The following is a 12941-nucleotide window of genomic DNA, read 5'->3' as shown; positions in this document are numbered from 1 at the left end:
TCTACAGTGTAGAAATATATGATGAACATCTTTGTAAATAGAAAATAATTAACGCATCACAATTATTTTTAAAATACACCGATGCTTACTTACTTACGTACTTTTTCGTAAATTGCTTTATAAGTGTAATTTTAAGCAATGAAAATATTCTATTGCGCCACCTGTGGGGGTCGGATGTAATCAAGCAGAGGTGCGCAACAAAGCGTCGCAGAGCGAATAAAGTGATCAACGACAGTGGACGGTCGATTAGAAAAACACGTGTATATTGTTATTAAATAAACTCAATTTAATAGTTAATCTTTGTCCTCATTGCATCCTTCCCAATTCCCGACAGCAATATAATTTGGCGATTGTTTAAAGGAAAGTCACATATTTTAAATACATTTTTTTTTAATTTTCGTTTTTTTTTCAATTGTCAATCATCAAATATTGATATTGATTATGTTTTTTCGGAAATAAAATAATATACAACAATTTTATTTTTAATGAAAAGACATACGCAGTAGCATAGTTGGGTAGACGCTAAACTACGAAACTGGCCAAGTGCAAAATAAATTTTAGAAAGATTTATTTTCAATTGGTCTGGGTATTTGTAATGTATTTTTCACATTTACTTTTTAGTATTTATCCTTACTATCCCACCCGCAGACACGCCTCTAATAGAGGCTTTGCGGGTTATTCCTTAAATGAATAAATAAATAATAGCAGTAGAATTATAATGACTGAAAACAAAATATTATTCACATCCGGCGCCGATTTTCATATTTTGCCGCTGAATTTACTAGCTGTACTGACAGCTGACTGCACATAATAGGTAGGTATGTGGTTAAAAACGAATGCAAGTTTAGTCTATGGTCTGCCGCTGACAGCTGTACAAATTAGTTAGTCTTTGGTCTCTGGATGACAGCCGCCGCATTGTAAATACGTGCAAAGTTCAAATTCTTGAAATCAGTATTTTTTACATCCTGTTATTAAGTTTAATCCATATCCGGAATCAAAATGGATTTTGTAATTTTGTTAGCTGAATCTTACAAATTATTTCTTATAGACTTCAATTATCGTCTTTTAAATATTACTAAAGTTGAATTCAGGTATGTATTTCTTTTGATGTTGATTTTTTTTATCAATTATGTGTATATATATATATAAAACTATGCATTTTGCAAAGCTGAGATAAGAATCGTGATAAAATTAAGAAAATTGTGTTGATATGGTTTGTTCATGTAGATCGTAAGAAAGAAAAGGTAAAACAAATAAGACGAATTTATTCACAGCATTTCGATTGTGTCCAAATACTTGTTCACAAATCTGTACGAATAAACACAAATTTTGTTGGAAGTAGAAGCAGGGAGACATCGAGGAAGATTTGGCAAGATTAATTACTTCAAATACTTGAAAGTTGACAGGTCAGTCAAGAGAGTAATCAGGTTTGTATGAGGAGATGCTTGAAAGTGAAAGAGGTGAAGATTGTTTGCAAAGGCAAAGTTGTGTGGCTTTCCACCTTTCTACCTGCAGGGGTAGCATGCAAAGGCGGAGAAGTGGCGTGTTGGTTTGTTAGTTAGTTCTAATAAATAATGAAATAAAAGTCATACAACATCTACCACACACCGATTCCCTTTCTTTTTTTCTTTTTTTTTTAAATTCTTTTGCATTATACAAACATGGCATAAATTCAAATACAAAAAAAGAACCCACAAAGGCATGGGTAAACAATATAATTTAGGTCATAGTAAAGGACACTGGCAAGAATAAAATAGGTATTATAAGTAGAACCAGAATAATAGTGTTTATATAAAATACAAAATACTTGACTATCAGAAAACAAAAATAAAATATATATATATGGCAGGCGCCGTGGCGTGTTTGGGTAGACGCTCGACTGCGAAACTGGCGTCGCGGGTTCGATTCCCGCCAATTACAAAATAAATTCAAGAAAGATTTATTTTGAATTGGTCTGGGTGTTTGTGATGTATTTTTCACATTTACCTTCCCTATCCTTATTATCCTACTTGCAGACAAGCTTCTAATAGAGGCTTTGCGGGTTATTCCTTTAAAAAAAAAAATATATATATATATACTACATGAGTGATACGTGATATGTACTACATGAGTGATACGTCTACAAGAAAAAGGAGCTTAAATCTGTCTCTTCTATAATCAATCTAAGCAAAATTTTAAATCTACACAAACTTAAGTAATTAACATCTAACAAATAGTCCTTGTGGAATAAATTGAACAGTTTTGGAGCTATGAAAAATGAGGTCTTCCATTGATTCGTTCGTTTTTGTTTATTTCAGACCAAATGCCAGCAATGGATTTTGGGTAACAGTTTTATTACCAGCATGTTTATTGTTGACTTCTCTTCGATTCCCAACATCCGATACATACAAATTGGCAACAAGCTGTTCAATTTCATTATATATGGCTTCCATTTTATTTGTGCTGTTCACATCTGGATCCAACAAAGTTCTGTGTTGGAAACATTGTTTTCTACCAGCTGTGGTTAAATTTTTAATCGACTGGAGAATTTTAGGAAGAAGTAAGTATTTTTGGTGTTTATTATTTAATTTATTATATTCCTATTTGCTATGATAAAAGTCCCGTACATCTCTCATAGCCTGCTATGTTACTCTATTTTCACACTACCAAAATTTCTATTTTTGATATTATGCACTACACTATTACTGTATGCTATGTATGTGTGTATATGTCCGCCTCCGTAGTGTAATGGTCAGCACGCTCGGCTGCCATACTGGAGGTCTTGGGTTTGATTCCCAGGGGGGGTCTAATAAATATAAGTGATTTTTTTCACTCTTATATTTATTCAATATTACCCTGGACTGGTACCTGAAGCGGAGGGCTGATCACCTTGCCTTCATGCAATTAACGATCAAGTTTACACTGCATCACTACGATGCAGTACCCTATGCTACAATTGAATGCGGATAAGGGTTTAAAAAAATGTATACATTAGCATAAAGTGCATTTTAAAAAATTAAACCAGGTTATGTGGTTTAATTTTTTAGTGGACTTTAAGTCAGATATTCTAGGTTTGACTAGTCATGCTTCTACATATTTTTGTGTAACTGCAATAGGAATTTTTACTGGTAAAATTAACTCGTTGACTGCCACAGCAATTTTCAGAATTCCGGTCTACTAAGCCAATTCTTTAAAAATATTATTTTACTTCTAAGCCACAGCAATGCATGGCTGGGTAAAGCTAGTACTGAATAGATTATTTCCATATTCTCAATAATATTAATATTTAAATCATTTACTTTGTGGTTAGTCATTTTTACTTATTACAAACAAACAATCGTTTGCATGCTGTGGTAGTGATTGTCCTGACGAAGAGACGGGTACGTCTCGAAACCGGTAGACATAAAAATCTCGGTGAGTGGTTAAATACTAATATTATTAACATTTTCGTAAATAAAAAAATAAGTAAAAATAAATACCGGTTTATTTTTTTTATAGGTATTCTGTTTTCAACATTGAGTGGGATTTGCATATCACTTGCCTTCAAACAAGCTTTATTATTCGTTTTCAAAAATTGTCCTCTGAGTTTCACGGCAGGTGAAGGCCTCTTAGTTGTGCAATCTCTCACATTGTTTGTGTACGGTACTCTAATAAACATGTACACATCGTGGATAATTACACCAACCGATGATATGGATATTATTACTTTGATCTTGCAGGTAATTTTTCAAATAATTAATATGTGTAAGCTTAATAAAATTTTGTCCGCCTCCGTAGTGTAATGGTCAGCATGCTCGCCTACCGTTCTGGAGGTCCCGGGTTCGATTCCCAGGGGGGTTCAATAAATATAAGTGATTTTTTCACTCTAATATTTATTCAATATTACACTGGACTGGTACCTGAAGTGGAGGGCTGATCACCTTTCCTTCATGTGTAATCGATCGAGATAACACTGCCTTTATATGAAGCAGTGCCCTATGCACCATTGGGGTGCGGAAAGGGATTATTATAAGCTTTATAAAACAAGAGGATATCTGGCAAGAGTCTACGAGATAGAATAAGGAACACCAGAATAAGGGAAATATGCGTGATTGAAGATGTCATAAGGTGGGGAAGACAACAAAGAAGATAATGGTATGCGCATGTGAGGAGAATGGAACCATCCAGACTCCCTCACATCGCACTGCATGGTCAATCCCAAAGTACTCAAGATGACTCCCGGGCAGAGCACCTAAGAGATGGATTGAAATCTTGGAATCGACACTACTAGAAGCTAATCCCTTTTAAAAACAACCCACAAGGCTAACAGGCTACCAAAAAGAAGAAGAATGTAACACAATTGTTTTTAACCACTTTTTTTTGTACTATTATTCCAACCGGGTTTGACAAATACCTTGTTTTCTTCGGGAATGGAAGCTTACTAGGTAGTATTTTTCAAAATGTATTTTCTAGTTGGAATTCTAGTACCAAATATAAAAATTGATTGAAAACTAATTTTGCATTTTATTAATGTTATAAATTTTATAAAATGAGCCACAAAGGATCAGTAAAACACATTTAAATATTTAAAACATTTTGAGCGTGTCCAAATACTTGTTCACAAAATCTAAAAGAGTTTTTGCTCAATAAAAAGCCTCTTTCCATCTCACCAATAGATGTCTCTAGTGATTCAATAACAATGTTTCAAAATTGGTTCAAAAGTATAGAACTTCCAAGAATGTGAGCAGTGTGGTTGTCAATAATGGGTAGAATTGGTGAATGTTACATGTGTGTAAAGTGATCACTCAAACCAGCCTATGACGGTCGTCAGCCCCGTAAATGCCCAGACTTCCATATTCTTCTTCATCTTTGATGAGATGTCAAAAAATAATATACATTTAAATATGTTTATTGGTGTTCATATTTACATAATGCTTTAAATGTTTTCCATGATTATAGGTTGGTCTACTTGCCACTCTTTTACTTGTTATGTTACTATATGTATTACGAAGTAATATGGATATGAAAAAGATTATTACTGTTGTTGGTTGCTACATTTTGACCATATTAGTCACGCTGCGAATACTGCTAACAAGAGACAGCGTTATTTGGATACTTGAGTTCCTCAACGATTCAAGCAAGGTAAGATATAATCAAATATTTATTGGCACATGCGCTATCACCATCTGTGGGTTAGTTCAGTAAACTTAAAAATACTCATTTATAGTACTTAATAATAATAATAAATATATATATAACGTGGTAATATTTTCCTTCGTAAATTGGGTGTAAATAATATGTAAAGTGGGTGTATGATAATAAAATAAACAATGTGTTGCTTTGTAATTAAAGTTTATAATTAAAGTTTATTCTTAATTAATCTTTACAATATTTTTATATCTATCTTTCTGATTCTGACAGTTCAGAATATTATATTTTTTCTATCTGATGTCTTTTGTTTTATTCAGCGCGACGCATGCGACATCTGGTGGTAGAACTGTTTTATGTAGGTACTATTTGTAAGTACTTAATAAAATGTATAGGTAGGTACCTAGGTATTTTATTACATATATAATTTTCGTTTGTTCATCTCTGTCTCACTAATATGTATTTATCTTTGAATTTTAGTTCTGGATGGTGACTTGCTGGGGTATAGCCTCATCTCTAGGCGGCCTGGCTGTGACAGGTCAGATTGTAACGGGATCCAAAGCGACCACATCACACCGCAAAATATTTCATGTTCTCGCTGTCGTTGTCTATATGTCAGGATTGATCTACGAGTGTAAACTTATGTATTTGGCATCAGGTATTACCCTGGCAATACTCATCGCCTTGGAGGTAAATTTATTAAAGTTAAAACAATGAGAAAATACATTTTTATATACATATATATTTTTTTTACTTCAGCCTTCTAAAAGAAAACTAACTAACCATCATGCCGCTTCTCCGCAGGGGCAGGCAGAGAGAATAGAACGCCACACCACTCTGTCTTTGCAAACATTCTTCGCCCCTTCCACTCATACATACCCGCCGATTGTTAAGACTCTTAACCTGACCAATTTCAAGTATTTGGCATACTTGATCGTGCCATGTTTTTCTCGGTCTTCCTCTGCTCCTTTTTCCAATTACATTCACCTCATAAATTTGTTTTACCGTTCTTTCCTTACTCATTCGTTCTACATGTCCAAACCATCTCAATACACCTTTCTTAATTTTATCGATAATGCTTATCTCAGCTTTGCATTCCTTCCGTATTTCACTATTCGAACATCTGTCATACATTGTTTTGTCGCACATTCTTCTGAGAGATCGCATTTCGACTGCATTCAGTCTACTTTCATCCTTCTTTTGCCAACTCCATATTTCACTTCCATGCATTAGAGTTGGAACCAGGACTCCGTTACTTCAGCCTTCTTGTGTCCAATATTGAACAAAGACCACCCTCTTGAACACTCACAGTTCTCTGTTGGTTGCAATTCTCTTCCAGTGCAGGCCTACCATTTTTTAATGTCATCGGACCATCTTGTCTGGGGCGTACACACTGCGTCCTGTTCTAAGCCTTTAGTCAATCACCCTTTTCACCCAGCTATCCTCAGACATATCCCTCACTCCTTTCAAGAACGTCATAAATCAAAAGTCATTAATTTTCAGTTGTGCATGTTTTCGGAATGCCCAGAAAATGTACTATATCCCAGCAAAATAGGCATATTTTAAACTTAATATTTACCCTCTACAGGGAAGAAAATGTTGTTTTTGCATTTTGAAGAAAAGGTATTGTTTAATTATTTTTTTTTAAATATACTAAATATTTTTCAAATGGACAAAAAACCTTCAGGTTTTACCTAAAAAGATCTGTTGCACAGTAAAAAGTTCAATAAGCGGCTTGATATTAATTTTTAATACATTGTGTTATATTTTTAAACTTAAAAAACGTTCTCCTGAAAAATCAGTTTTTTTTTATTTATGACGTTCTTGAAAGGAGTGAGCGATATGTGTCACATGACCTGCCCAGTTCCACTTTTGCTCCGGGATCTTTGAGCCACATCTGTTACCTTGATCTTTTCCCTTGTGATATTTTGGCCTTCGATTTTTTTAAATTAAATAATGAATTATTTCTTATGTATTTCTGTATATTTTTTTTATGTTTCAGACTGTTAGAAAACTTAAAATTGGTGCATTTTCCACAATTCTTGAAGAAGGATTTGTTTTATTCTCTGATGAAAAGGTGTGAATTTAAATAATTTTTCAATATATTATGGATTTGACTCTAGGAAAAGAATATACAACTATCTGCATCCAATGGTGCATAGGGCACCGCGTTGGATCGACGTAGTGTTAACTTGATACTTAATTATATGAATGCAAAGTGGTCAGTCCTGCAACCCAGATGATTGGATCTGGGAATAGAATATAGACGGTTTGAAGGAGTTTAGAGTGACGAACATTACTGCAATATGGAATAAAAAAATGAAGGATTAGTAGGTAGGAAAAGGAGAATGGCATCAATAGCTAGGGAGCTCGAAGTTTGTGTACCCGCACTCATACAAGCGTGAAAACTAACAACTCTAAGAAGAACAACCTTATTATCGAAAAAATCTTTTATTATATTTTTTCTTGAATGTTTTCCGCAGATACTTTGTGGCACATTTTATAAACTTTATAAAATTAATTAACTTTGTTTTCACCACTTTTTTTTTATTAATACAATTTAACCTGCCGGTTTCGACAATAACCTTGTCATCATCAGGGTTTATTCTAATTCAAAAACATTAAAATCATTCAAATACTCTCACCAAAAACTTCCACACACTCCGTAAAAATCCTAATTGTTATTTTTGTTTCGAAACCGGTAGGTTTAATCGTATAAATAAAAAAAAGTGGTGAAAACAAAGTTTAATTAATTAATTTTATAAATACTTTATAGTTATTTCCCTTTTTAGGATGCTGGAGGTATTTCACTTACTCCACTTTACCTTCTTATTGGAATGTCGTGTCCTCTGGCTCTCAGCTCTGCTCCCTGCACGACTTCGTCAGCACTAACTGCCTTTAGTGGAGTGTTGTCTGTCGGAATTGGCGATACTTGCGCAAGTTTCTTCGGAAGCAAATTTGGCAAAACACATTGGGCAGGTAACTCACAGATTATTTCTTTTGACCCTCATCTGCACTCGACGATGCATTGAGGAATGCATCAAATCTAACTAAATTATTAATCTCATGCAAGATATCAGCTCTTTGCTTCCGTTACCAGTCCATAGTAATTTTATTTTATTCATTCATTTCAATTCTAAACCTCGATGTAAAGTCAATGGTAAAAAATTACAATAGAGTTTTTTTTTCTAATAAAACTATATTACTCGACAGAGATGAAGAATCTTTTTATTCAAAGAAAATATGGAAGTCTGGGCATTCGCAGGGGTTAAGTGATTACTTTATACAATGTGTAACATAAACCTTTCTGCCCGTTATTGAACATTCATACTGTCTCAATTCTCCTAAATTGTATATACAACATATAGTACCTTATTTATTGATTTGGCGTTTAATTTGTAAAACTCCATTTTAATTTATGTATTAATTTTAAATCAAACACAGATTTTTTGAGTCTACTAAGTTGTATTTTATTAACAAAAACACATAAAAAATTATATTGTGACAATTGTTTCGCCTTGTTAGGGTATTATCAAACGAATGTCCTAACAATGTTTGATAATGCCCTAACAAGGCGAAACAATTGTCACAATGTAATTTTTTATGTGTTTTTGTTAATAAAATACAACTTAGTAGACTCAAAAAATCTGTGTTTGATTTAAAATTAATACATAAATATAGTACCTTAACAATCGCATTTGCGTATAGACACACCAAACTTACCATACTGGCATGTGTTGAGAACTGTGTGTAGTAAATAGCTTTCCCCTTCAGAAAACAAATGAGAATTCTTTTGAACCTTTTTTCACATATTAGGAGACACCAGAAATATGATTTCATTTAATACACTTCCAATTTGACCATTTGATTATCTAAATAAATAAATTTGTTCTAAATCTTAAATCTTCTAAATTCACTGATCGCTTTAAAATTTTGACATGTTGCATTTGATACGCACCTGTTTTATTTTATTTATATGTGCCTGTGACAGGCAAAAATATGCTTATTTTAAAATACCTTACAATGGCAGCGCTATTTATTAAACGTAACAGCAACATACGCAATACTAAACATTGCTTACGATAGACATTGTGCTTCTTGACAGCTGCTATCTTTTAGCATCTTTATTGTTTTTGATCGCATTGTTGTTTCATACATTTTTAATATTACCTTTACAACAAGCATTGTAATGTAAAACATTAAAAATATGTGCTTTCTATTGTATTTCTTTTCAATTTAACCAGACTGAGCCACAGCAATGCTTGGCCAGATACTGGTATTTAACGATTTTTATTCATTTCACTGCACTCAGACACTAAACTCATTGAATAGTTAAATTATAAATTGCCATTTATCATACATTTAAAAAAAAGGTCATTCTTATGTCACCATAAAGCTTTTTGTTAATGCTTGTTTAAACTGATTTTAAAAAGTATTTTTCGTTGAATATCCTTTGGGAATATGACAGAACGCAGTATTTTTCTGCATTTTACCTATTTTGGTGCTGTTATTTGATTGATATTTTGTTTTAATTAAAGGAAGCAACAAAACTTCAGAGGGAACAGTAGCAAGCATTGTGTTCCAACTTCTAGCACTATTTTCTCTATTTCTATTTGGTAAGAAATTTTCATTTATTGTATCATTACGAATGTAAACTTAAAACAAAGTGATAACCTATTTTATGTATTTTTTTTCAGGCATCCTTCAGTGGTCTGTTTGGACAATACTTGTGTGTGTAGTTGCAGTTGTGATTAATTCAACGGTGGAAGCGCACACTGATCAAGTTGATAACTTAACGCTCCCCCTCATAACGTATTCGCTATTGTTATTTGCGTAGTCATCATTTATTTTTATATTTTTACATTAATTAATACGTAAAAAATCTAGAATAAGATAAAAAGCTAATGCACATCCACATACATACATACGGGTATGCAACACATACATAAATTGAGTAGCCCACTTGCAAACTGAGTTATATTAAAAAATTCAGTTTTTTAGCCAATGACGTCAATTGGTAGAGAATTTAAAATATTAACGTCCATATTTAACATTCTAACCCTTATCCGCACCCAACGGTGCATAGGGCACTGCATCGTATTAACGCAATTTTATCTTGATCGTTAATTATATGAAGGCAAGGTGATCACTCGTGCGCTTCACGGACCAGTCCAGAGTAATATTAAATAAATATTTGAATGAAAAATCACTAATATTTATTCTTACCCCCCCCCCTGGATATCGAACCTCGGACATCCAGCACGGTAGCTAAACACGCTGACCATTACACCACGGAGGCAGACAAAATAATAAATAAATATTTAACATAATCTGCCAAAACTCGTTAAGTTAGGAATAAAATGGAATAAAAAGTCAATACTTTTCCAAAACTCGCTATGCCGATCCACAGTTCACTTCATAAAAAGTTCAAATCGGTAGAAGATATACCAATCTTTTACCAATTTGAGCTTATTGCCGCCGTTGGAAAAAAAAAAATAAAAATTTTAACATAACATGGTTTGCAAGTGGACTACTCAATTCATGTATACATTCGGGCAAGTGTATAAGATTTGTGATAGTAAGTTGAAATAAGGGAAAATTGCTCTGAAAGGAATACTTCGGTTACTAAATATGGTTAAGAAAGGATACTGCCATCCTGATTGGCATTAACATTGGAAAGTTGGTTCTACTGATTACTGTTACAGAACAACCTAAACTTCCAAAAATGGAGATAGTTATTGAGAATATAGAGATGTATTCTCTCCAGTACAGCTGGGTTCGCCAAATGCGTGGTTAAGGATTCCTTCTTTTCCTTAGACTATTAAATTCAATACATGCCCTAAATCGCTTACTCCTTTCAAGAACGTCATAAATCAAAAATTGTCAATTTTCAGTTGTGCATGTTTTCGGAATGCTTAGAAAATGTACTATATCCCAGCAAAAGAGGCATATTTTTAACTTAATATTTACCGGCTACAGGGCAGAAAATGTTGTTTTTGCATTTTGAAGAAAAGGTATTGTTTACTTATTTTTTTAAATATACTAAATATTTTTCAAATGGAGAAATAACCTCCAGGTGTTACCTAAAAAGATCTGTTGCAAAGTAAAAAGTTCAGTAAGTAGCTTGATATTTATTTTTAATACATTGTATTATTTTTTTAAACTTTAAAAACAATCTCCTGAAAAATCAAGTTTTTTGATTTATGACGTTCTTGATAGGAGTGAGCGAAATAAAGTCTGATGGATACAACCATGGCTAGATTCCATACTCCCTCATGTAGAAATACCTCAAAACCATCTATGTATACATGTACATAGTTTCAAAAATATATACATGTTTATATGTGTGAGTGTGTATATATGTTTATTTGTACAGAGATTGTTATATAATATAGATATAATTTGTTAAAGACAAAGCAATAATAATTAACAAATTCCTTTTTATAATTTTGTTAATGTGTGAGCAAAAGGTACTGACTTATAATAATAAATAAAACTATTAATCGTAATTTTTATATCATACAGTAGAACCTCGATTTTCAAATGCCTTTGGTTACAAACGGCATTTTGCCAACACAGTTGTTTTTGTTACAAAAGTCCCCATAAAAAGTCTTAGTTGTGAAAAAATTTAACAAACCAATATAGTTTGATACAAAAAAAGACAATTAAAATGTGTTAACAAAAAATAGACAATATTACGAAAAAACTTTGACACTTACTTTGGGGATTGAAACCTTTGGAAGATCAACAAGAATAACTTGAGCAGCATTATAATGGCAGGTTTTTCTTTGATTTAAAATCAATTTACTTAAATTTATTGCTTTTTAGTTTTAAATAAAAAGGAATATATGTACGCTTACTTTTTTATAGGACATCCGTCATAAAGAACTGTTAAGGTGGAGACTGACCGAAGCATTTCGTCGTAACATCGCTTTCGGCGAGTATCACCGAGCATCCTAGACTATGGATGGAGAGCTCGGTTCGGTGTACGGACTGGCTGAATGCTCGCATTGTAACGTGTTACGTTATGACGAAATGCTCCAGTCAGTCTCCACCATTAGGCAGCTTGTGCACTACATGGAATTTCACCGTCCGGCAGTCCGGGTTTGAAAAATAAAACCGACAACGACAGTTTAGCGTGATCGAATTTACGCGCACCGTGATCACGCGCCAATCCAAAGAAAGAAAGACACAAGCACAAGCCAATCCGAACCAATCATCTGTTTTATATGCTACCTGAAGTGCCGGACAGTAAAATTCCGTGTAGTGCACAAACGCCCTTAAGGGATATTTTCTGTGGTTCTGTAAATAGATAATTCCATTTTACAATTGTTTTTTGTGGGTAACCTTTTGTTGTTATGGATAGTTTTACGGACAAATTAAGTTCGTAACCCGAGGATCCACTGTATCATCGCTAAACATTGAAATTAAACAAAAACCTCATTTTTGTCACCAAATCAAAAATATAGTCATCTGCGTACCACCATTCTAAAATTATATCTAGTCTTTAAATTTGGTTTAAGTAAATGAGGGTTGGAAGCTGTGTGGTGAGAATTTCACCTCTAAAAATGTGCCTTATATAATATAATATATGTACGAAAATAATATAATCTTTAAGAGAGAGGTAATAGAATTGATCACATTATGGGTTTTTATTTCTTTTTCTGGATCATACTTGCTTAGTTTTATGTGTTCTAACTGACTAAATGTGACACTTCAGCTATAATATTTTGGTAGACACTAACCTCAAATAATACATATTTGAGATATTTGTTCTTCCTGTTCTGCTTGGTGTAGGTCTTGTGGCCTGTTTTTAAGAGGGATTAACCTCCTGC

At 33.2% G+C, this 12941-nt stretch overlaps 1 protein-coding gene across 2 annotated transcripts; it reads left to right on the top strand.

The window, feature by feature from the left end:
* The first annotated feature begins 846 nt into the window (after positions 1 to 846).
* Positions 847 to 11766, top strand: Dolk (Dolichol kinase). Of its 2 annotated transcripts, none has more exons than XM_088273521.1 (9): positions 847 to 1091; positions 2298 to 2539; positions 3478 to 3698; positions 4918 to 5100; positions 5587 to 5796; positions 7109 to 7183; positions 7899 to 8085; positions 9645 to 9722; positions 9804 to 11766. In XM_088273521.1, exons 1-9 carry the CDS (start codon positions 1000 to 1002, stop codon positions 9941 to 9943), a joined length of 1428 nt encoding a protein of 475 aa, XP_088129647.1. In that variant the 5' UTR covers positions 847 to 999; the 3' UTR covers positions 9944 to 11766. The 2 variants fall into 2 exon arrangements, with proteins under 2 accessions (XP_088129647.1, XP_088129646.1); XM_088273520.1 differs by lacking the exon at positions 847 to 1091 and adding an exon at positions 1304 to 1406 and having other exon boundaries at positions 9804 to 10608.
* Positions 11767 to 12941: the final 1175 nt, after the last annotated feature.

The sequence above is a fragment of the Brachycentrus maculatus genome, unplaced genomic scaffold (genome assembly GCF_059751285.1).
Source record: "Brachycentrus maculatus isolate JH-2025_06_01 unplaced genomic scaffold, ASM5975128v1 h1tg000586l, whole genome shotgun sequence".
Lineage (NCBI taxonomy): Eukaryota > Metazoa > Arthropoda > Insecta > Trichoptera > Brachycentridae > Brachycentrus > Brachycentrus maculatus.
Note: the sequence above shows the minus strand (reverse complement) of the source record. Positions and strands in the feature narration are given on the sequence as shown.

Bases quoted from the DNA above. Each gene is read 5' to 3' on its own strand.
- Dolk (XM_088273521.1), top strand. From the start codon at position 1,000: ATGGATTTTGTAATTTTGTTAGCTGAATCTTACAAATTATTTCTTATA. The intron at 1,092-2,297 runs GTATGTATTTCT...TGTTTATTTCAG, and splicing joins ATTACTAAAGTTGAATTCAG to ACCAAATGCCAGCAATGGAT. The intron at 9,723-9,803 runs GTAAGAAATTTT...ATTTTTTTTCAG, and splicing joins ATTTTCTCTATTTCTATTTG to GCATCCTTCAGTGGTCTGTT.